Source organism: Gadus macrocephalus, chromosome 3, assembly GCF_031168955.1.
Source record: "Gadus macrocephalus chromosome 3, ASM3116895v1".
In the NCBI taxonomy this organism is placed as follows: Eukaryota; Metazoa; Chordata; class Actinopteri; order Gadiformes; family Gadidae; genus Gadus; species Gadus macrocephalus.
In genome coordinates, this window is record NC_082384.1 from 19,356,362 (window position 1) to 19,376,829 (window position 20,468).

At 50.5% G+C, this 20,468-nt stretch overlaps 2 protein-coding genes across 6 annotated transcripts in view; one reads left to right on the forward strand and one right to left on the reverse strand.

Moving 5' to 3' along the window:
* Positions 1-1,113, forward strand: part of soul5l (heme-binding protein soul5, like) — a 5,746-nt gene extending 4,633 nt beyond the window's left edge. For all 3 annotated transcript variants that reach the window (XM_060046381.1, XM_060046380.1, XM_060046382.1), the window contains one exon: positions 1-1,113. This exon is cut by the window's left edge. The gene's annotated coding sequence lies outside the window, so the exon portion shown is untranslated.
* Positions 1,114-1,368: 255 nt separating this feature from the next.
* Positions 1,369-19,884, reverse strand: LOC132453467 (calmodulin-regulated spectrin-associated protein 3). Of its 3 annotated transcripts, XM_060046319.1 has the most exons (19): positions 19,559-19,884; positions 15,277-15,554; positions 15,021-15,161; positions 14,185-14,268; positions 13,894-13,929; positions 12,775-12,822; positions 11,745-11,883; positions 10,799-10,938; positions 9,293-9,386; positions 9,147-9,198; positions 8,651-8,712; positions 8,504-8,534; positions 5,661-8,205; positions 5,288-5,427; positions 4,727-5,019; positions 4,361-4,457; positions 3,951-4,075; positions 3,736-3,854; positions 1,369-3,092 (listed from the first exon to the last, which is right to left on the reverse strand). In XM_060046319.1, exons 1-19 carry the CDS (start codon positions 19,815-19,817, stop codon positions 2,760-2,762), a joined length of 5,016 nt encoding a protein of 1,671 aa, XP_059902302.1. In that variant the 5' UTR covers positions 19,818-19,884; the 3' UTR covers positions 1,369-2,759. The 3 variants fall into 3 exon arrangements, with proteins under 3 accessions (XP_059902302.1, XP_059902304.1, XP_059902305.1); XM_060046321.1 differs by lacking the exon at positions 12,775-12,822; XM_060046322.1 differs by lacking the exons at positions 12,775-12,822; positions 13,894-13,929.
* Positions 19,885-20,468: the final 584 nt, after the last annotated feature.

Sequence of the window (20,468 nt, forward strand, 5' to 3'; positions counted from 1 at the left end):
CTGCTAGTTTCTGCTTGATGTGTGTCTATGCCCCGCTTACCTGCCTAGTTTCTGTGTTAATGTGTATCCGTCCCTCTACTCCTAGTCGCACTTAGCCAATGTGTAACTCCCATGTTACATCACAGCTCTGTACACATGGCTCATAGAAAAATACTAAGACACCTGTCCCATGGCATCGCATATTTACACACCAACCTGTTGGAGAGAGAACCTGTGTTGAATTTGAATAAACAGGAACAAATGGGGGGTCATGATAGCACCTTAATAGGATTAATTTCAACAAGAAGTACTTAATGGCATTGCTGATTGTGTAATTTTGGAATTGACAAAACATTAAGATACGCATTTGCTTTCGTTAATCGTATTCCTATGTGTAAGATACATGCTAGTCTAACTACTGGTAGCATTCTATACTGGAGGTCATTCGAAAGGCATCTCCATGGTGTGAGCTATTGAGTTGTGAAGTTCTTCATGCTATATGGCTTTTACTGTCTGTGTGGGCTTTCCTTATGTCAGGTGTTGCTGCGTAATAGACAACTTCTCTTCATCAGTTATGTACTTTTGTGGTTTTTGCAAAGCGATGTAACAAGTATTTATTGGGATTTCTTGGCACTGTTTATTTTAAACATGCAGCGCATTTCAGAACTGCCCTACATATTTACTCTCAACTGTTCCTTGTATCGTTTTGCTTTGTCTCTTCATCCATCTTCAATAAGCATATTACACTCGAAAAGTGCCTATAATTACACAGTTCTTTGGATACAAATTCATAAAACGCATCCATTTCATCGGATTCAATTCGGACGTCCTCAATACTTTACTGAGCTTCAGTTGTTCTTTTGTTGCTGGTTTTCTTGTCTCCGTGTAATTTGAATTTGATTGATTTGCACATATGAGACAACCGGGGCCACATCAATCAACGGAGCCCCTGTTAAGAAAGACAATCTCAAATGTGATGCCCAGTTCACTTCATGCTTGCATGTGGAGCTGTGGTGGCAGGCCCCAACCACCCACGGTGAAGCTGTTGCGTCACTCCGCATTAGTGATAAGTTTGGAATATGTACACCACTGAGCTTCATGTTTTATGTACAAGGCAATAAAATAATAAAACAACTGTGGAATTATGCCGTTACTTGTGCCTTAAGTCTAAAGGGCTAACGGGAATCCTCATCGATAATATTTCAGAAATATTTGTACCTATCCCGAATCCGTATACATATATTTTAATATAATTATTGACCGTGATGTTGTTGCTATTGTTTCTTGTGGCTATAACACAAAAGAAGGGAGGAACGCTGACAATCTGATGACATGAAGAGCCATGGTAGAAGAAACAAATGGACATTAAAGAGAGAGAGACAGACGGAATATGCTTGATCCATTTAATTCAGTGAGACAATTTACACAGAAGCTTATCAGGGATACATTTAGTTGATGTCCTATTCCTTCACTGAATCAAAGCGTGAAATTGTGCAGAGTTGCTAACCTAGATAAGCTTTTTTGGAGTTCACTGTTCCTCACCAGACAGCCTGTAAGACACACATTCGATCACCGGTGAAAACATGGTGAAACAGTCTTGCCTGACCCCGGTTCATGCTTCAGGGGGTCCTCTCTTACACCGCTCATATTTACAAATCTCACTCTATTCACAAAACATTTTTTCCCATGAATATGGCTGGCAATCATTTAGAAAAAAAAAACTAATAAAAAAAGATGTGCTTCCATGTTGCTGTCTTCATTCATTCTCTGATTATGCCCCCCCCCCCCCATGTGCTTTTAAACAACTTGGTACCAGCATCAAGATGTTTAAATACAACCTTGGATATTTGTCTACCAATGTGGGTGTTTACAAACCATTCAGCCTTTGAATTAGATTGAATTAGTCCACAAAGCGTTCTGAAAAGACGCTCTGAAAGGCTTTGGTACAGCAAGAAAAACACGTCCTTGACATCGCCTGGACGTGTTTCGTTCACTGGGAATCTTAAAAAGAAAAAATAATGTAAAAAATAAAAGTCCTGTCTTTCCTTCTGACTTTTGAAGGCATTTAAAGGTGTGGTTACCGTGTTTGGTGTAAGGTATAAAGCCGACGCCATTCAACTATCGTGATACCACTAGAAGCTTCTGGAAGAGAGATTTTTGAGACTCGCAGAGGTCCAATTTCCCCATGATTATTCATGACGTGGAACGCTCTCTTCCACATGAATAAATTAAAGCAAACCTTTTAAAATTTTCATTTTAATCAATGAAATGATAAATTAACGTATTCACGTCTAGTATTTTCCTCAGGTATATTGGGGTTTTGAAAAAAAGTCTGTTCATTCATCTGAAGGAAGTGGTTTGTGTACCATAGGCCTACATTTAAAAAGGACTGCAACTTTCCTTAGCAAAAGGACATGAGATCAAGCATTTCTGCCTGTAAATCTAATAATGATAGTATTGGGCAATCTTGGACCACCCAATGGTCATACATTGTGGGGCCCAATTATTCAAATGAATCGTGCTTAAACCCAATGAATTCCTGCTATGGCCTGCTATACACAGGACATACTATCCAGAATCATACATATTATTGAATTATAAACAAAAATGGTTGAATGCATATGAATCCTAATATGCACCCTGAATCCTAAACAGGTAAGAAATGTATCTTCAAGTTTTGCCAAAGAGATTCAGCAAGCGTCTTATGACTCTCCTGGAAGAATTCAAGTGAACTGCACTCGGGCCAGCGTTAAAGTGAAGCGATAATCAAATATCATTAATCACTTGGACACAGCCACTTTCTTAGTAATGCTGGCCCTCCTGCTCCCCCCAGTGGCCCCCCCTGCCCCCCCCCCATGCCAGAGAGGGCCCGGGATGGTGAAGGCGTCCACACTCATGCCCATGGTCTTGGACGGGATCGCGCTGAACTGCTTCCTGTCTGAGCTGTACTTATAGATGGACTCCACCTGGGAGGAGCCGATGGTCCTGGGACCCACTCCGGTCAACCGGACCAGCTCCTGCGTGTCGGGGATCATGGTGTACACGCCCCGGAACTGGCAGCTGGCGTCGCGGAAGAGGATGAGGAAGTGGTTGGCCGGACTCTTCTCCATTTCCTGAGGCAGGGGGAGAATGACAGCAGGATTGAGTCGCTGAGGTGATGACGAGGGGTTCATGTTAAGGCTATTGTCGCCCATTCTGTGGATTTGATTTGCATTTGTGTGCTGAGAAAAGTATGGGGATTTAGCTGGATTGGTTTATTTAGAGCATGGCTGCTACTGCTCAACAATGCCTGCATGTCGAACCCTTAGCCTAAGACGCTAAACACTAAACCCTAAAAGGACACACTTACCCTGCAAACCAAAACCAGAACCTAAAACGTAACCTTGTTGCAAAACCTTAATCCTAAATTCAAACCCTAACCCTGAACCTAAACCCCAACCCTAAAACCTAATCCCAAACCAAACCCTATACTTTCTTGTTCTCTCCATATTTTTTTTCTGTCCCTACTTTTTTCCATATTCTTTCAATTTGCTCGTCTTCTACATATTGTCTTTTTTATTTATTTTTCTAGATTTTCTACTTCTCAATTTATATTCTTGTACTCTCCATCTTTTTATCTCTCTTTTTTCTCATTCTCTCCATCCTATCTCTTGATTTATCACCCCGCCGCATGGTCAATACAGTCAATACAGTGCATGTTGCATTGTGGGTAAGTGAGCAATTACATGTACTAAAATGACCCTGACCACTTCTTACCTCAACAATCTTGTTCTTCTGGGTCTCATTAACCTTGCCGGCCAGGCAGCAGCGAGAGAGAGCGTTGTGGATGATAAACTTGTTGGACTTGAAGCTGGGCTCTTTGAAGAGCTTTGGACCTGCAAATACACAGCAACACACACACACTCATTGGTCTGCATTACTTCATTCTTTCTATTGAATTACTGAAGAAAATGTAACATATGTTAGAGTACCTGTGTAATCCGTGGCAGGGGGTGTGCCATTGGGACAAACATCGCCGTCTGTTTGTGACTTTGGATTAATTGATGTATTGATCGGTCTGCTTGACGACAAACACCTCAAAGGCGAATTCGGAGCACTGTGAATAAACACAAGTGTCAATATGACAAAACTAAAATAACTTTGCTTAATTTTTTAAAATTTAAATCTTTTAAAAATCTTTGGTTCTTAATATGTTTTTATGTCTGACGACTGAGGGAGAACTCTGAAAACGTATTTGGATAGCCTCTTTCCTTTGGATAGGCTAAGGTAAAAAGATGCAGAGGAGGGAGATCTATTGATGTGTATTTCTGTAGCTTGTTCGGTGGCATCCCAGTTCTGGGATCACATACAGGTTACTAGTTGTAGAATAATTAAGAAGTACCTTGGCGGTTTCTTGGCAGGCTCACTGTCACTGGTGCCCGGCTCACCAGCAGCCAGGTTGAGGGTGGAGTGCGAGTATTCCTTGGTTAACTTGGAGCCTTGGATAGAAGCCACCAGTGGTAGAGAGACAACCGCAGAGAACACACGAGAGAGAGAGAGAGAGAGAGAGAGAGAGAGAGAGAGAGAGAGAGAGAGAGAGAGAGAGAGAGAGAAAAACATAAGAAATAGTCATAGTGCTATATAAAGTGCTATATAAATAAAGTATAAAATAAAATAGTAAAATGTGGACCGTCATCCACTGACATTCTACGTAAAGAAACACAGAGGTGCAAGCCTAATCACACATTCATTTCCATCTCTCCGTTACCCAGAATGCCGTTGTCCAGGCTCTGAGACAGCGGCGGTTGCACCCGGGATGCGCTGCGCGGCCGGGCTCGGGGGCGGGTCTTCTTGCTGCTAGCTCGTCCCTGATTGGCTGGTTTCTGCTGGAGCACCTTGCCCAGGTCAGCCATGATCTTGAGCTGGTGCCTGAGGTTGTGCTCCCCCCGCGTGAAGTCCCCCCAGCGGACGGGGGTACCAGGGGGGGTGGGGAAGGGGGAGGTGGTGGCCGGGGGAGGGGTCGGGCAGGGGGACCTGTGCCGCTCCTCAGATGAACCGGGTCTGAGGAGAAGAGGCGACGTAGGTAAGGTTTGTATTGTATGAAAAAAAAACGAATCGCCATTTTTTTTATCAGATAACATTTAGTTCTTTAGTGACCCCTGGTGGGGAGTTTGTGTGTTACACAGAAGTACGAGACCGTAAGAAATAACTAAAAGGAGATCAAGATTAAAATTTGACAATACCGAAACACATCGATATAAACAAAGAGACAGAAATAACCACTGGCTCGCGTGTGCGTTTGTGTTTGTGGGGGCGTGACGTGCAATACCTGCTTTCATTCTCTTCACTTTCTTTCTCGTGCCATTGCCTCCGCTTCTTCTTCTCCTTCACCTCCTCCACCCGCCTCTGCTGTCGCTCCAGCAGGAGAGCCCTCCGGTGGGCCATCTCACCCTCACTGTGCATCTCCTCCTGCACACACACACACACACACACACACACACACACACACACACACACACACACACACACACACACACACACACACACACACACACACACACACACACACACACACACACACACACACACACACACACACACCATCAGCACCATACTGTTCATCATCACCAATCCTCAGATTCCATTAGTCTTCCAGGGCGATTCCTTCTCCTTCCCTTCATTTGAATGTTCTTCACATTTACCTCAAAGACGAATCCTATTCCACTTCTGGGTGCGGTCCGGCCGGCCGCCGGTCGCTGAGCCTCTGCCTGAGTGAAGACCTCCTCCCTGGGTTCTGCGGCCGCTGGGCGCTCCGTGAGGGCCACACCCACCGGGAGCTCCGCGGGTCCTCCGGGTACCAACGGGGTCTCCGAGCGCCCCGCGGGCTCCAGGGCGGGCTCCGTGTGGTCGCTCATGGAGTCCGAGGAGAACTCGTGGTCCCCGTCCGTGGGCTCGTCGCTGCCCCCCTCCGGCCCCGCCGGGGACGACAGCGACGCCTTGCTCCTCCCCGCGAGGGCGGCCTCCACGCCGCCGGCCCCCGCGCCGAACGCGGCCGACAGCGACAGGGTCTCGCTCTCGAAGGAGCACTCCGAGGGCGCCCCCGAGCTGCTGCCCAGCGTGGTCCCGGAGCGGTCCCGTCGCAGGACCCCCGGCAGGCACACCAGGTCGCCCAGCACGCCCCCGTCCTCGTTCTCCAGCTCCAGGCTGAACTGGGTGGGCGTGCCGCTGGAGCCCGTCTCCGAGGCCGTCTCCTCGTGCTGGGGCGGCGGCGGCTCCACGGGGGTCCGGGGCCCCCCGATGCGGAAGGAGGAGGAGGTCTGCACCTGGCACTTGCTGGGCGACGCCCGCCGCAGGTGGGGCAGCCTGTCCACGTGGTTGGCCGTGGTCAGGACGCGCGCCAGCGGGGGGAACTTGAGCTCAGAGGGCCGGGGCTGGGGCGGGTGGGCCGGCCGCGCGTGGTGCTTGGGGCTGCGGGGGGCGGTGGAGGAGGGGGGGGGCTTGGTCTTCGGGGCGGGGCAGGAGGAGGACAGGGGCGTCTTCAGGGCGGCGGCGGCGGCGCTGTTCAGGCCGTGGGCCCGCCGGGAGGGCGAGCCGGGGGAGGCCGGGACCGGACAGGGCTGGGTGACCCAGGCCTTGCCGGCGGTGGTCCGGACGGGGGTCTTGGTCGGGGTGCGGGGCGGGGTCGCGGGAGGGGTCGCGGGCGCGGGCGTGGTCCTCGGCTTGCCCATGAGCTGCTGCTGCTGGTCGGTCAGCTTCTGCATGTCCTTCTGCAGCGACAGCAGCGCCTCGCTCAGCTTCTGCACCACGCCGTTGTAGTCGTCCAGGACAGCGCCGCCTGCTCTCCCTGCCACCTTCTCCTTCTCCTTCTCCTTCTCCTTCTCCTCCTCCTCCTCCTCCTTCTCCTCCTCCTCCTCCTTCTCCTTCTCCTTCTCCGTCCCCTTCTCTCCCTCGGTCGGCGGCGCCTTGCGGCTCTCCACAGCGAACGTGACCTGCTTCTCCAGCCGCGGCGGTGGAGGAGTCTCAGCGTTCCCCTCAGCCTGCCCCGCTCCCTCCCCTCCGTCCTTCTCCTCCTTCTCCTTCAGCTCCTCCTGCTTCAGCTCCTCCTCCATGCGGGTGAGCCGCTCCTCCAGGGTGAGCTGGTCGTCCTGGGCGTCCTCCGCGCCCCCTCCCCCCTCCCCCTGCTCCCTCTTCAGCTTCAGGAAGGCCGTCTTCCCCAGACGCAGGCGGTGCTTGGCGAAGATGGCCTCGATGCGTCTCTTCTGGGCCTCGATGCTTTTGCGCTTCTCCTCCAGCTTGGCCCCCAGCTCCCGGGCCTCGGAGCCCGGCTCGGGGCCCCTGGAGTCCGGGCTGTCCTGGTGGCCGCGGGCCCCGGCCCCCGCCGCCGCCGGCGTGGAGGGCGCGTGCGGGGTCCCCGGCGTGGTCGGGGTCGACTGGCTCGGCTCCTCGGAGGCCGGCTGTCTCCGTCGGTTGTCCCGCCGCTCGGCGAAATTCGTCATGCGGGGGCTGCCGCCGCTGTTGCCGGGGTTACCGGCGCCGCCGCTGCCGCCGCCGCGGGGGCGGAGGTTCCCCGGCGCGTTCCTCGGGAGGTCCTCGGAGGCCTCGGAGGAGTCCACGCTGCCGTCGCGCAGGACCGAGTCGTCGTCCCGGGACGTGTCGGGGGCCCGGCTCGGCCTGTCCCGCGTGTCCCCCCGCCCGCGCCTCTCGCCCCCGGGGGCCGGCTCCCCGCCGACGGGCCGGTGGAACATCCCGGAGCGTCCGGGGGCGGAGCTGCTGAGCTTTGAGACCTCCCCCACCTCGGGGGAGTGGAGGAAGAAGCCCGCCGGCGCCCCCTCTGGACGCAGGCGGGGCTCCTTCCGCCCTCCTCCTCCTCCTCCCCCCCCCCCCACTACCGCGGGGTCCGCCCCCGTCCTCTCCTTCTCCCTCCTCGCCCCCCCGCTCCCCGGGGCGGCGTGGAGCGTCGCCGCCAGCGCCTCCTCGATGGTGGACAGGTCTCTGGCCGGGGGGCCCGGGTGGGGGTAGGCGGGGGGCCCCCGGGAGGAGGGGAGGGAGGCGCTGACCAGGTGGCTGAGGTCCTCGGTGGGGCTGTAGGGGACCCGGGTCAGGGCCGGGACCCCCGCCGTGCGGCTCAGGCTGTCCGTGCCGCCGGGGGAGGAGCGCAGGAAGGACTCGACGGGGTTGCCCATGACGACGTCCACGTCGCTGTCCAGGCCGAACGGGATGCTGAAGGTCACGGCCGACAGGGGGCGGCTTGGGAGGGAGAAGGGGGGGAGGGGAGGGAGGGGGGAGGGGAGGTGGATGAGTTGACGGTTGATGGATGAATGGAACGGTGGAGGGATAGGTGGATGGATGGATGGATCAATAGATGAATCGATTGGAGAATGGATGGATGGATGGATGAGTGGATGGACACAAAGAGCATTAATAATACAACAGGGGGGGGGGACAGAACAGAGAACAGAGACACGGTTTGAGAAAACCAAACCCAAACACGAAACACTAGAACTAGGATCACAGCTGTTCCTTGAGAAGAGGGACGAGGATCTACCTGATCTGTTTTTTGCCCCATGTTTTACCCTCTGGGTTGGCAGCGAGGGACAGGAGAGAAGCGACAGTCAATAAGCATGTTGTCCCAGAGCAGCTGTACACTGGGGGGGCCGGGGGGGACGGGGGGGCCGGGGGGGCCGGGTCTTACCTGGGGACATGGGCGACGAGATGGGCAGGTAGGGCTGCTTGAAGAGAAAAGACGGGGAACTGCTGGGAGACAAACCACAGCTTCACCACACAACTCCGACCCATTCACCGCATAAACCCTGGTGTGTGTGTGTGCGTGTGTGTGTGTGTGTGTGTGTGTGTGTGTGTGTGTGTGTGTGTGTGTGTGTGTGTGTGTGTGGGGGTGTTTGTATCTCTGTGTGTGTGTGCATGTGTGTGTGCGTGTGTGTACGTGTTTACGTGTACGTGAGTGTGTGCATATGTATATATGTCTGTGTGTATGCGTGTGTGTTTGTGTATGCGTGTGTGTGTGTGTGTGTGTGTGTCTGTTTGTGTGCATGTGCCTGTATATGTGTGTGTATATGTGTGTTTGTGTGTGTGTGTGTGTATGCACGTGTGTGCATGTGTGTGCGTGTATGCGTGTATGTGTGTGTATATATGTGTATACGCGTTGTTGTATGTGTGTATCCTGTTTGTACCTGTTTCCGATGCCGCTGACAGGACTGGTGCAATCCAACAGCCCCGATGCATCTGTAACACACAGAGACCAACGTCAGTATGCGTCTTTGAGTGATGACGAGACGTGATAAGGGTGTCAGGGGGGTGAGAGGAAGCAGCCGCAGACCTGAGAGGTCCAGGGGCTGGCTTGGCCGGACAAACTCAGGCTTCTGGATCTCGAACCAATCCAGGAGCTCTGCCACGAAACTCACCATGTTCACCTGAAACCAGGGGAGAAAACACCTTTTCAGACCCACGTGTCTTTGCACGGAAAGGGCTCGGTGTCAGTGCCCACACTGTGGCACCACGAGGGGCCCCTGGTGGTGACCACGCGGCCCCTCACCCGGACCCCGTGGGGGTCCAACCACCTGGCCTCTCATCCCGGAGGTTGGACCCGCCAATCTACCACAGATGGAAACACGTGAAGAGATGAATGAAACCACATGCAGCATTCTGAACTCTTTCTCTGACCAACTTCCCCGGATCTGTTGACAAACCACACGGGTTTCACTTGCACAACAAATACTAGTTAGTGATTTTTAAGTACGGGTCCTATGGGTCCTGTTCCCCGCATTCCCACTCACACGCTGATCTAATTAAACGGTATCGCCCCCCAAACGTGTTCTGACAACCATGATCGCAACAGCACTCCAAAAAGTACTTCAACAGCTGTGAGCAATGTTTGCTGTTGTTCGCCCACACAGAATTGTTTGGGTCCCGGACAGATGCATGCTCGGAATGTCGGAAGAACACCTATAAAAGGGACATGATTGTTTCTTCTAATACCAGGTTTAAGTGTTGTTTTTGAAACAGCAAAGATGTTGTCACGCAACTGCTGTGACGGTGCAAAGCATCATGGGATGCCACAGAGCGCGTTCTGGAGATGTGAAGATGTGTGGCCTGTGTGTTAAGATGAGATTTTAAAATCAATGAAGTCTGCAGTCACATCCTGTTGTCTGCAGGTTCTCGCAGAAACACACAGGTGAGAAAAAATATTTTAGGTCATAGCTTTTTTTATTATCATCTTTTTACAAAAAAGAGAGAAAACTGAATTCAGTTTTAATTATAAAAACTGTATCAATTTTTTCAAATGTATTTAGGGTAGGGATAATCGTATTATTTCTTAACACTCCAAATCTTGCTTGGGCTTTGCTCTCTCAATATATGCAAGTTAATACCCAGAATAGCACCACCTCAGAAGCGTATTCATGTAATAATGGCACTTTATTCCCTCACAGATGAGTCAAAGTGTTTGTAAATGACACTTTGTCAGCAAGTGTGCCTTTATCACATGTGGAATTTCTTACCATCATCTGGCATCCATCTCATCCATCCAAGTCCTTGATGACTCAACGACGATCAAATTCCTCCCTCTCATCTTCCATCACACAGACACACACACACACACACACATACATACACAGACACACAGACACACACACACAAACCCCCACGCAGCGGTGCAGCAGAAACTGCACTATATGCAGCAGCACCACCGACCGCAGTCGCGTGCATTAAGACGGAGCCTTTCGCAAGAGGAAGGCCACAAACACACACAACCCCACCCCCATACACCCCCCCCAACACACACGCACACACAGAAGGAGGAAGCAGGACACAACGGGCCACCTACGTGCAGTGCCGGCGGGGCGTAGAGCAGGTCCTCCACAGCTAGGGGGCAGCAGCTCTGCAGGTGGCTGGCGCAGAAGTCCTTGATCAGCTGCAGGTTGTACAGGCTGTCAGCCACTGACATGGTATCCTTCAGACACACATCTGGGCCGCGGAGGAGGAGGGGATGTGCGCGGGTCAGGAGGCAAACAAACATTGGGGCGGGAAACAGTGAGGAGGAATGTTGATGTTAGTCATAACATCAGGGGGAGAAGAAGAAATAGGAGGTCGGACAGTTGATAGTAATAAAGAGGAGGCAAGGTTTATTGCTAATGGCCATTCCACACATTTTTTGAAATGCACCCCCCCCCCAACCTCCACCATGTAATTATTTATTTTTGGCCGTTTCATTTGTATTTGAGTATGACGTATCTACGTCAATGGTTAGACCATAAGAATGCTGGATAAACAGTGCCTGTTCCTGCATACTTTGGTCCATTAGGGCCAGCCAATCAGCTGGAGGTCTTATCTCCGGTTGCACAATGTTCTCTATTTATCTTGTATTCTCATTATGGATGATGGCTGACAGGATGCCATAAGCACCCGTAAGTGCTTTCAGGACACCATCAATATTTGAAATAGCTAAAAGTCCTTTGCATTGCAGTCATCTGTTAGCCATCGAGTGAGTGCATGTGTGCCTCTATGGGCATGTGTGTGTGTGTGTGTGTCTGTGTGTGTGTGTGTGTGTGTGTGTGTGCGTGTGTGAGATAGCATGCATCCGTGTATGTTTGTGCGTGTGTATGTATGTCGTGTATGTGTTCATGCATATATGTGTTTGTGAGTTCACGTGTGAGAGATAGATAGAAAGTTTGATAGACAGACAGACAGACAGACAGACAGACAGTGTGTGTGCGCGTGTGTGTGCGTGTGCGTGTGCGTGTGTGTGTGTGTGTGTGTGTGCGTGTCTGTACCCTCTAAAGGCAGCTTGCTAGGGCAGTAGTAGTGCAACGCGGCCGCCACAGCACATCCATTAGAGAGATCTTTGACTCCAGACACCAGAGGGAAGGTGGGAGTCATCTTAGACAGCACCTTATCTTTCTTATAGCGGATCTGCACAGCAGACAGAAGAGATGGAATGAGAAGAAGAAAAGGGAGGAATAAACAACAGTCAACTATAGGCAGTTATAGTAGGGAAATAACAAGTGAGAGGACGCGGAGATTATGCATCTAAAAGTCAAAAGCCAGGATTGTCTCTTCTTCAGACAATGCTACCCCAAAAAGTGGAATAAAGTGGTGAAACCAGCAAACATTTAGACAAACTATACTTTCACAACTGTGAAAACCTACCCACACACACAGACACACATTGCTCAGCTGAACAAAACAAGACATTGCAGTGAAAAATACGCCAAGCAGCACTATGGTGAGAAGAACGTTAACATAATGAGGAAATGAAGGCGGCCATCTTGTGTACATGCAGATGAACAGTGGGTGTTAAAGTGGACCGAAGTCGCCGTGACATTGGGAAGGTGAACCCGGTCCCGGACAGAATAAGAAAGACAAAAGAAGAGAAAAATGACCACAATTTGGCAAGACAACGGCTAAAGCACGTTAAAGAAATGACAAGATACACCTGCTATATCCCGGACATGACATTGTTCATGCATTAAATGCAACTCGTGTTGCATCATGTGATCAGGCCGTGTTGCAGGAGGTGTGGGTACGGTGATATACAGTGTTTTGATCAATAACCATGATGTCATGTCCCATCTGTGTTGGCCCCTCCCACAACATGGCGTCATCAAGAGGTGTGTCACCAGTTCTGTGATGTCATGTGACCTTGCCGCTATCTGGCGGCGCAATCGGTAATTACTTTTAGTATCATCTCCGTGTCACTTACTGGGGGGGAGGTTTGGGGGGGGGGGGGGGGAGACACACGGTGGGTGGGTTGGGGGGAGCGGTGGCAGAGGGTGAGGTAATAGGGGGCGTGTTATACATTACCACTGGCGGCTTATTCCCAGACTCCTTCAAACAGAAAGCGATAGAATGCTGGACGGGATATGGTAAAGAGAGAGAGAGAGAGAGAGAGAGAGAGAGAGAGAGAGAGAGAGAGAGAGAGAGAGAGAGAGAGAGAGAGAGAGAGAGAGAGCGAGAGAGACAAACAGCGAGGGGGAGAGGAAGAGAGAGAAAGAGAGAAAGAGAGAAAGAGAGAAAGAGAGAGAGAGAGAGAGAGAGAGAGAGAGAGAGAGAGACAGACAGACAGACAGACAGACAGACAGACAGACAGGGGGAGAGAGAGACAGAGACAGAGACACATAGAAAGAGAAAGAGAGAGAGAGAGAGAGAGAGAGAGAGAGAGAGAGAGAGAGAGAGAGAGAGAGAGAGATAGGGAGAGAGAGACAGAGACAGAGAGATGGAGAGGGAGAGGGAGAGAGAGAGGCAGAGAGAGAGACAGAGGGAGAGACAGAGACAGAGAGGGAGAGACAGAGAGGGAGACAAGCGTGAATGCTTCAGGGTGCCCGTTCATCAAGGGAAAAACGAAATGTCCACAATTGGTCAGTCACATGACTTCCATTAAGTCACATGATTCGTTCAGGGGGGAAGAGAGGTGGGAGGAACAGGGAAAGGGGGAAGGGAAGGAGAAAATTAAAGAGATGCCCCCCCTGCCTTTCATACTTGGTCCTCTCCTACCCTGTCCAGTTATGAAATCAAAACCCTGACTATGACGGACACTAAGACCAGGGCGTCTCCATCCAACATGACACCTTAGCCGTAGGCAGAAACCCAGCCGTCTGTCTTCAAAAGGTCCCGACTTTACCATCAACCATAAAGGCACTTCCAAACTGGCACCTACCAGCTAGGAGATTATTCAAGCCCAAGCTACGATCCACCTTCCACCTATGAGCTTTCTGAAGCACAAACTCCGATCCACCTTCCACTTATGAGCTTTCTAAAGCCCACACTACGATCCACCTTACACCTATGACCTTACTAAACCCACACTACGATTCACCTTCCACCTATGAGCTTACTGAAGCCGGCCTCACAATTCCGGCCGCAGCAAAGACAGCAATAAAAAGGGACGAAGGGCCGAGGAGAGAAAGAAACAAGGACACTTACTGGGACTAGTTTCCAGTACCATCGGTTGGAAGGACACTGGCAGGCAGAAGCAAAAGAGAAGACACAAAAGTTGCAGGCATGCAGTCTGTGACAAGGTGATGACATCAGCATAAAACGAATGGAAGTGAGGTTCACTGCTGGGGAAATGAACCTCATGTGCATGCATTTCTGTTGGTGTGTGTGTGTTTCTGTGTTTGCGTGTGAATGTGTATGCATGATTGTTATTGCACGTGTACATGGTTTTGCGTTTTTCGCGCTTCTCTATTTGGTGTGCATGACGGTGTTCCTTACAGTTTCCTCAGCAGGCTGGAGATCTGTGCACGTTTGAGGTTTGGGCGGTTCTTCCTCTGTGCTCTCTCGCAACGTCTGGTTCAACTGGCAGACAGAGCATCAACGGAATTATCAAATTACACTAGATACTAACTCGTCTGTCCCTCCATATTACACATGCTGAAACCCGCCATCTTCGGCAAACCCAGTTTTTCAATATTCACTATGTAATTTAGCAGATGCTAGCATCTTAGCATCCAAAGCATCTTGCAGTATTAGCAGTATTAATTGGGGATCAAACCGAGAACCTTTGTGTCTGGAAGTTAAAGTTGATATATTCTACCACCAGGTGTGAGTTTGATTAGCTGTTACAAGTCGTTTAAAAAATGTAGCTCTTCTGACATCACAAGTGGGCGTGTCCACCTAGATGTGTGCTGGATAGATCAGTCTACCAGCCTACCAACTGGACTGTAGCACACGTTGCTCATCTATCCGTCACACATCTAGGTGGACACGCCCACTTGTGATGTCAGAAGTGGCTGATTTTCAAAACGGCTTGTAATGGCTAATCAATTACAATTAAGCAGACGCTTTTATCCAAAGCGACTTACATCGGTTAATACACACATTGACACACCGACGGCAGAGTCAACCCTGCAAGGCGACCGCCAGCTCATCAGGAGCAGTTAGGGTTAAGTGTCTTGCTCAGGGACACGTCAACGCTAGGAGGAGCCGGGCATCGAACTAGCAACCCTTTCGGTTACATCACACTCACTGGTGGTATACTATGTCACCTTTAACTCTCGAGTGTCCAGGTTTGCATTTACACAGAGCTACTGGGGTCGCGGTGCTCTCACCCTGTTGACCCAGAAGAGCAGAGCGTTCTCCCAGGGCTCTCCTGCCCCCATCTGCCCGGCCTCCTCGGCCATCTTCACCCGCCCCACCGTCTCCTTGGCAGCCAATGACATCAGCGCATCCATCAGGGCCAGGTGCGCCTTCTGCACCAATCACAAGGCAGGACAACAGCCATCACTTTACAAAATTCCCGGCTTATCCAACCCATTTTGAAACTCGTGTGTGAAACGGACGGACCGCACACAGAACCGCACGCACCGTCTTGATGGGCGTGTGACAGAGGTCCTCCTCTGTGACGTCGATGTCCCGGTCCCGGGGAGCGAAGCCCTTCTTGGTCAGGAGCTGCAGCAGGGCCGAGTTGTCGCCGGGGGGCCCCTGCGAAGCCCCCAGGGAGACCCCGTGGGCCTGGGCCAGCAGGGCCTGGGCCCGGCAGTACAGCTCCGGGGAGAGGAGCAGCGCCGACACCCCGGGCTTCAGGTGCTCCTGCTCATACTGGTCCTTGTAGAAGGGCTCCCGCAGCTCCACCGGAACGTTCTCTGGACGGAGAGACGGGGATCAGAGGGTGGGGGCGCCATGTGATCGTCGTGTGTGGTGTGTGTGTGTGTGTGTGTGAGTGTAGGTGTTAGTGTGTAGGTGTGTGTGTGGTGTGTGTGTGTGTGTGTGTGTGTGTGTGTGTGTGTGTGTGTTTGTGTGCGTGTGCGTGGTGTGCGGTGTGTGGTGTGTGGTGTGTAGGTGTGTGTGTGTAGGTGTGTGTGTGTGTGTGTGTGTAGGTGTGTGTGTGTGTGTGTGTGTGTGTGTGTGTGTGTGTGTGTGTAGGTGTGTGTGTGTGTGTGTGTGTGTGTGTGTGTGTGTGTGTGTGTGTGTGTGTGTGTGTGTGTGTGTGTAGGTGTGTGTAGGTGTGTGTGTGTGTGTGTGTGTGTGTGTGTGTGTGTGTGTGTGTGTGTGTGTGTGTGTGTGTGTAGGTGTGTGTAGGTGTGTGTGTGTGTGTGTGTGTGTGTGTGTGTGTGTGTGTGTGTGTAGGTGAAAACGTTGTTAAAACAGTGTTCTCTGAGACAGGGGGAGGTAAGGCTCTTCGGATGGAAGGACGTAAGGCTTCGTTATGACTCCCCGTCGATGCAACGCAATGGCCGCACATACCCTTCGACGCAGTCGTCAACCTGTTCTGGTTCTGCCTCGGGTTTTAGCGAGAGGACCAATCACAGCCCTTGCTGCTGCGTCGCCTCGGCAACGAGGTTACAATTTTTGCGAGGCACACGTCATGCCCAAGCGGCGTACACAAGGTGGGCCTGCAAGGACATTATTGGTGTGTGAACCCCCTTGCCTTGCATCGAAGTGGAACAACAATCAGCTCTTGAGGCTCCGCCATGGGAAGCTATTTCATCGCCCACAGAAATAGCTTCCTTCTGGGCCTATCTGAGTAGATGGTGTAGAAGGTGACTCAACACCCCCGGTGGAATATCTACAGGGGAAACGTGCCCACTCAAAAAAGAGTGTGTGTGGTCAGACGTTTCATGCAGAATACTCGTGTGTGCACTCGTGTGAACGAACACGGACAAACTACAATAGGTCTGACTGAGTTTGACGACGTTCAAGAAACTCAACCGATTAAACGTTGAATAAGAGGCTGTGTGATATGAGAGGGATCGTACAGGTCTCTGAAAACAGAGTATAGATTAGATCGATTTCATCTTCAAAGTAGCAGGGTCCTGTGTGTATGGCAGGTGAGAGCGTCAGGGGTCGTCTGTACAGAGCCCGGGGCCAAAGACAAACTCCTTCCAGAGAAAAGGTCCTCATGTGTATCAGCAACTCAAATCAAATCAACTCAACTTAAGGTGTGTGTGTATGTGTGTGTGTGTGTGTGTGTGTGTGTGTGTGTGTGTGTGTGTGTGTGTGTGTGTGTGTGTGTGTGTGTGTGTGTGTGTGTGTGTGTGTGTGTGTGTGTGTGTGTGTGTGTGTGTGTGTGTGTGTGTGTGCGCGCGCGTGTGTGTGTGTGTGTGTTGCTCAAGAACTATTCCACAGAGCGCTACAGACAAGTTACAAAACTAACAATAACACTCTATGGATGCACAGACACACGCACACGCACACACACTAACACACACACACACACACACACAGATACACACACACACACACACACACACACACACACACGCCCACACGCCCCCAGGATGACCCATATTTGAACATGTCAGCGTGTGGATGGCTGCTCCAGATATCATCATTAGGTTGGAGACTCTACTCTTCCTATATTTTTTCGGACTGGAGGCAGTACAATGTCCCCTCGCCAGACACACAACTGAAAGGCTCTCTGTCCGTCACCATGGGTGTAAAGGGGGTCGCAAAGCAACATATCACGCCATCACAACACCCGATTCCACAAACGGTTGAGATATTTTGATAACATCAGCAACTTTGACCAGATTCGGTTTAAAACCATTAACTTAATTCCAGAATCTAAGATGGATTACTATAAACCCATACACATTTGCTTCTGCACACATTTGAAAAAATTCAAACATCAATTCACGTCACTTTTGTCTGCGATTTAATTGATGGGCTGTTTGGAAGAAATATGAAAATGCTGTCGCTGAACTAAATATATTTAATGCATCCATATAAAAAATAAGAATCAATATATTTAATCACTGGATGAGACTGAAGAGGGGGAAGGAAAAAGAAGACGAAGTGGCAGAATAGGGATCAGAAGGAGGAATTGGAAGAGGAAGAAGAGAGGAAAAGAGACAAGTCGTAGAGGACCGAGAAGCAAGGGAATCTCAAACTACTGTCATAGCAACAAACTGACGAGCACAATCGATAGTGGGTGACTCCACAGATGATTTACCAGGTGCCTTGGGACGACCTCTCGGCTGAGTGCTGGTAACGTGCTGCAGACTGACACCCATTGGTGTCACTGTTACATAAAGTGACACAGCGCCGGGGGGTTAAACCCACTCACACCACAGTACTGCTGGAGCCACAGAACCGTGGTCGGTCGCTATGGGAACAGGAGGGGGAGAGCACAGCCATTCCATTGGGGACGGGCCAGTATGGTCTCTATACAGACCAAGTTAACCCAGTTAGCCCAATGTGAATCTAATAGGATGGAAGCAGGCCCGGACCAGTGGTTCAACAGACAAGACTCCAGGGCGGGATTAGGATGAGGTTAAATATCCTAATCAGTCGCTAATGGAAAATAGAAATTACCAAAGCCTCACACAGAAATGTTTTTTCTATTACATCTTAGAGCCGACTGGATCAGGGGCTAATTCATGACGAGGATGGCAGTTGCGACGAAATACCAAATAGGTATTATCCTAGCTATGATAACTAAGGTATTCTGTGCTTTGATTGCATGAAGGTAGGTTAAGGGTAGGCTATATAATAGGCTTTATAATAACTCAAACACTGCTGTCTACAAAGTGTGAATTTTGTTTGGAAGAGATAAAGTGACAAAGCACGTGAGGACATAATCCCAGTCTTCTTCCTGAGCAGCCATCCCATTTGAATGAGGCACCCAGTGGGTGATTTCCATTTGACAATTAGAGAAACCCAGGAGGCGTTTTCGAGTTTATCGCTGCCAAATTGACCGCTCTATATGGTTACATGTAAGCTAGGCCTATAACATGCAACATCGGTGTATTATGTCAATAACCCACTGTGGATTAAGTGAACTATATCTTAAAACCAAATCCAGTCATGATGATAAAAGACGATTGAATCCCTAGAAATCCCTAGTAATTAATAGTAATCGATAATAATCATAATCAAAAAAACATCATCGTATTTGTTCTTAAACAAGGGTTCGATAAAGGGTTTGATAAAGCTTGGCCAAATAGTGAACCATTATTGCATCAAGCAGATTGAATACGGAGTTTGAATCGGGCCATGTCAGCAGAGTAGGCTACATGCCTATTGTCTACTTTCTTTACCTTCCCATGCCTGCTGTAGGTGCACGTACGTCAAGTGTGGACGCGTGCGTAACACTGACACAATTATTATGCAGTAGCCTATATAGCTATAGGCGTACCTACAGCGTGTAAATACTTATCCCTTGCCTCCAGTAAATATTATTTAGATAAAGTTTAAGTGCAATGATACACACAAAACTGGATTGAAAAAAAAAAACATTAATAAAAGGCCTAAAGGAGCCAGTTACTAGTGCTTTGTTGCAATGCAGCAGCCTATATCTTCCACTTCCTTCACGCTTCACTGATCGGATGCTTAGACGGATGGAAATGTGTTCCACACATTTCCATTTTAAATCATTGGTCAGGGTTGTGATTTCCCTAACCTCATACCACTACGGTCGCTCCGTGTTAACCAGAGCAGCGGCCAGAAGGGTGATATCTCTGGCTATAGGCCAAGCAGGCCGAGCTGCGGGGAGGATGGAGCAGGAGAGGATACTGCGAGCTCCATCCTCGCTACGGAAATTGTCAACGCCGCCCAAGTCCAATGGAGCCTCTCATCCCCGCGCCCCACCCATGTAGCGCATCAGCATCACACGGCGATCCCCCTGCCACAGCCCCGTAACGCCTACCTGCGGACCCGTATGATTTTGACAGCAGCCACCGGACACTGGCGCAAATCTTGGCTCGGTTGAAATCGTACTGGTCCAGCGGTTTGATATCCGACACGGTGAACGCCTTCTTCATCGCGCTTGCATCCACCATTGCCGAGCGGTTGTACGCGGATGATAAGCAGAAGCATGCGCCGCCGAACCGGGGAAAAAAATCGGTAGAAAAATGGGAGGAGTGGGAGGACCGATGAGGAGGGTGGGACAGGAGGTGGTGGGTCATAAAATATGACGCGCAGACACCGGTACGCAGACACCTTCTAGACGTGGCTACGCCCCTTGTAAATGACCGATGTGTGATTTATACACTGAACTGAACAGCTGCCCCCAGCCCCCTGGGCTAGTGGTTAATTATTGCATGCTTAATGGATCCATTAAGTATCCATATGGGGCTTAGCTGCACTCATTCAATCCTGCTATGTTGTATACAACATAACATCCAATACTATTTCGGAAAAATCTATTTTCTACGATTATTTATTATCATATCATGTTTATCATGTCCTATGAGCAAGTGGCTCTGTTGTTGCTACGTCCATTGGTGATCCAGATGAGCTCACTGATAGACACTCCCCCAGAAGGCTGTGCCCACTTAACGACCTAGCCCCATTACAAATCTACATGCCAAGATGATGTCATCATCCGCTCCCAGCCAGCAAACCCTTTGCATGACAATCAACCCCATCATCAACCTACAGACCCGCCCGCGGGGCCCCGCCCGGCCCCAACCGTCAGGGGCCCGCCCCTCATCCACCCTCCCAGGGCCACAGTTTACCCGATGCCTTGATAGGCACCAAGCACGGACATCCCGGTAGACAAGATCAGCCCGGAACCAGCCGAGCAGCCAGGCGGAGGAGAGCCAGCCGAGCCGGTC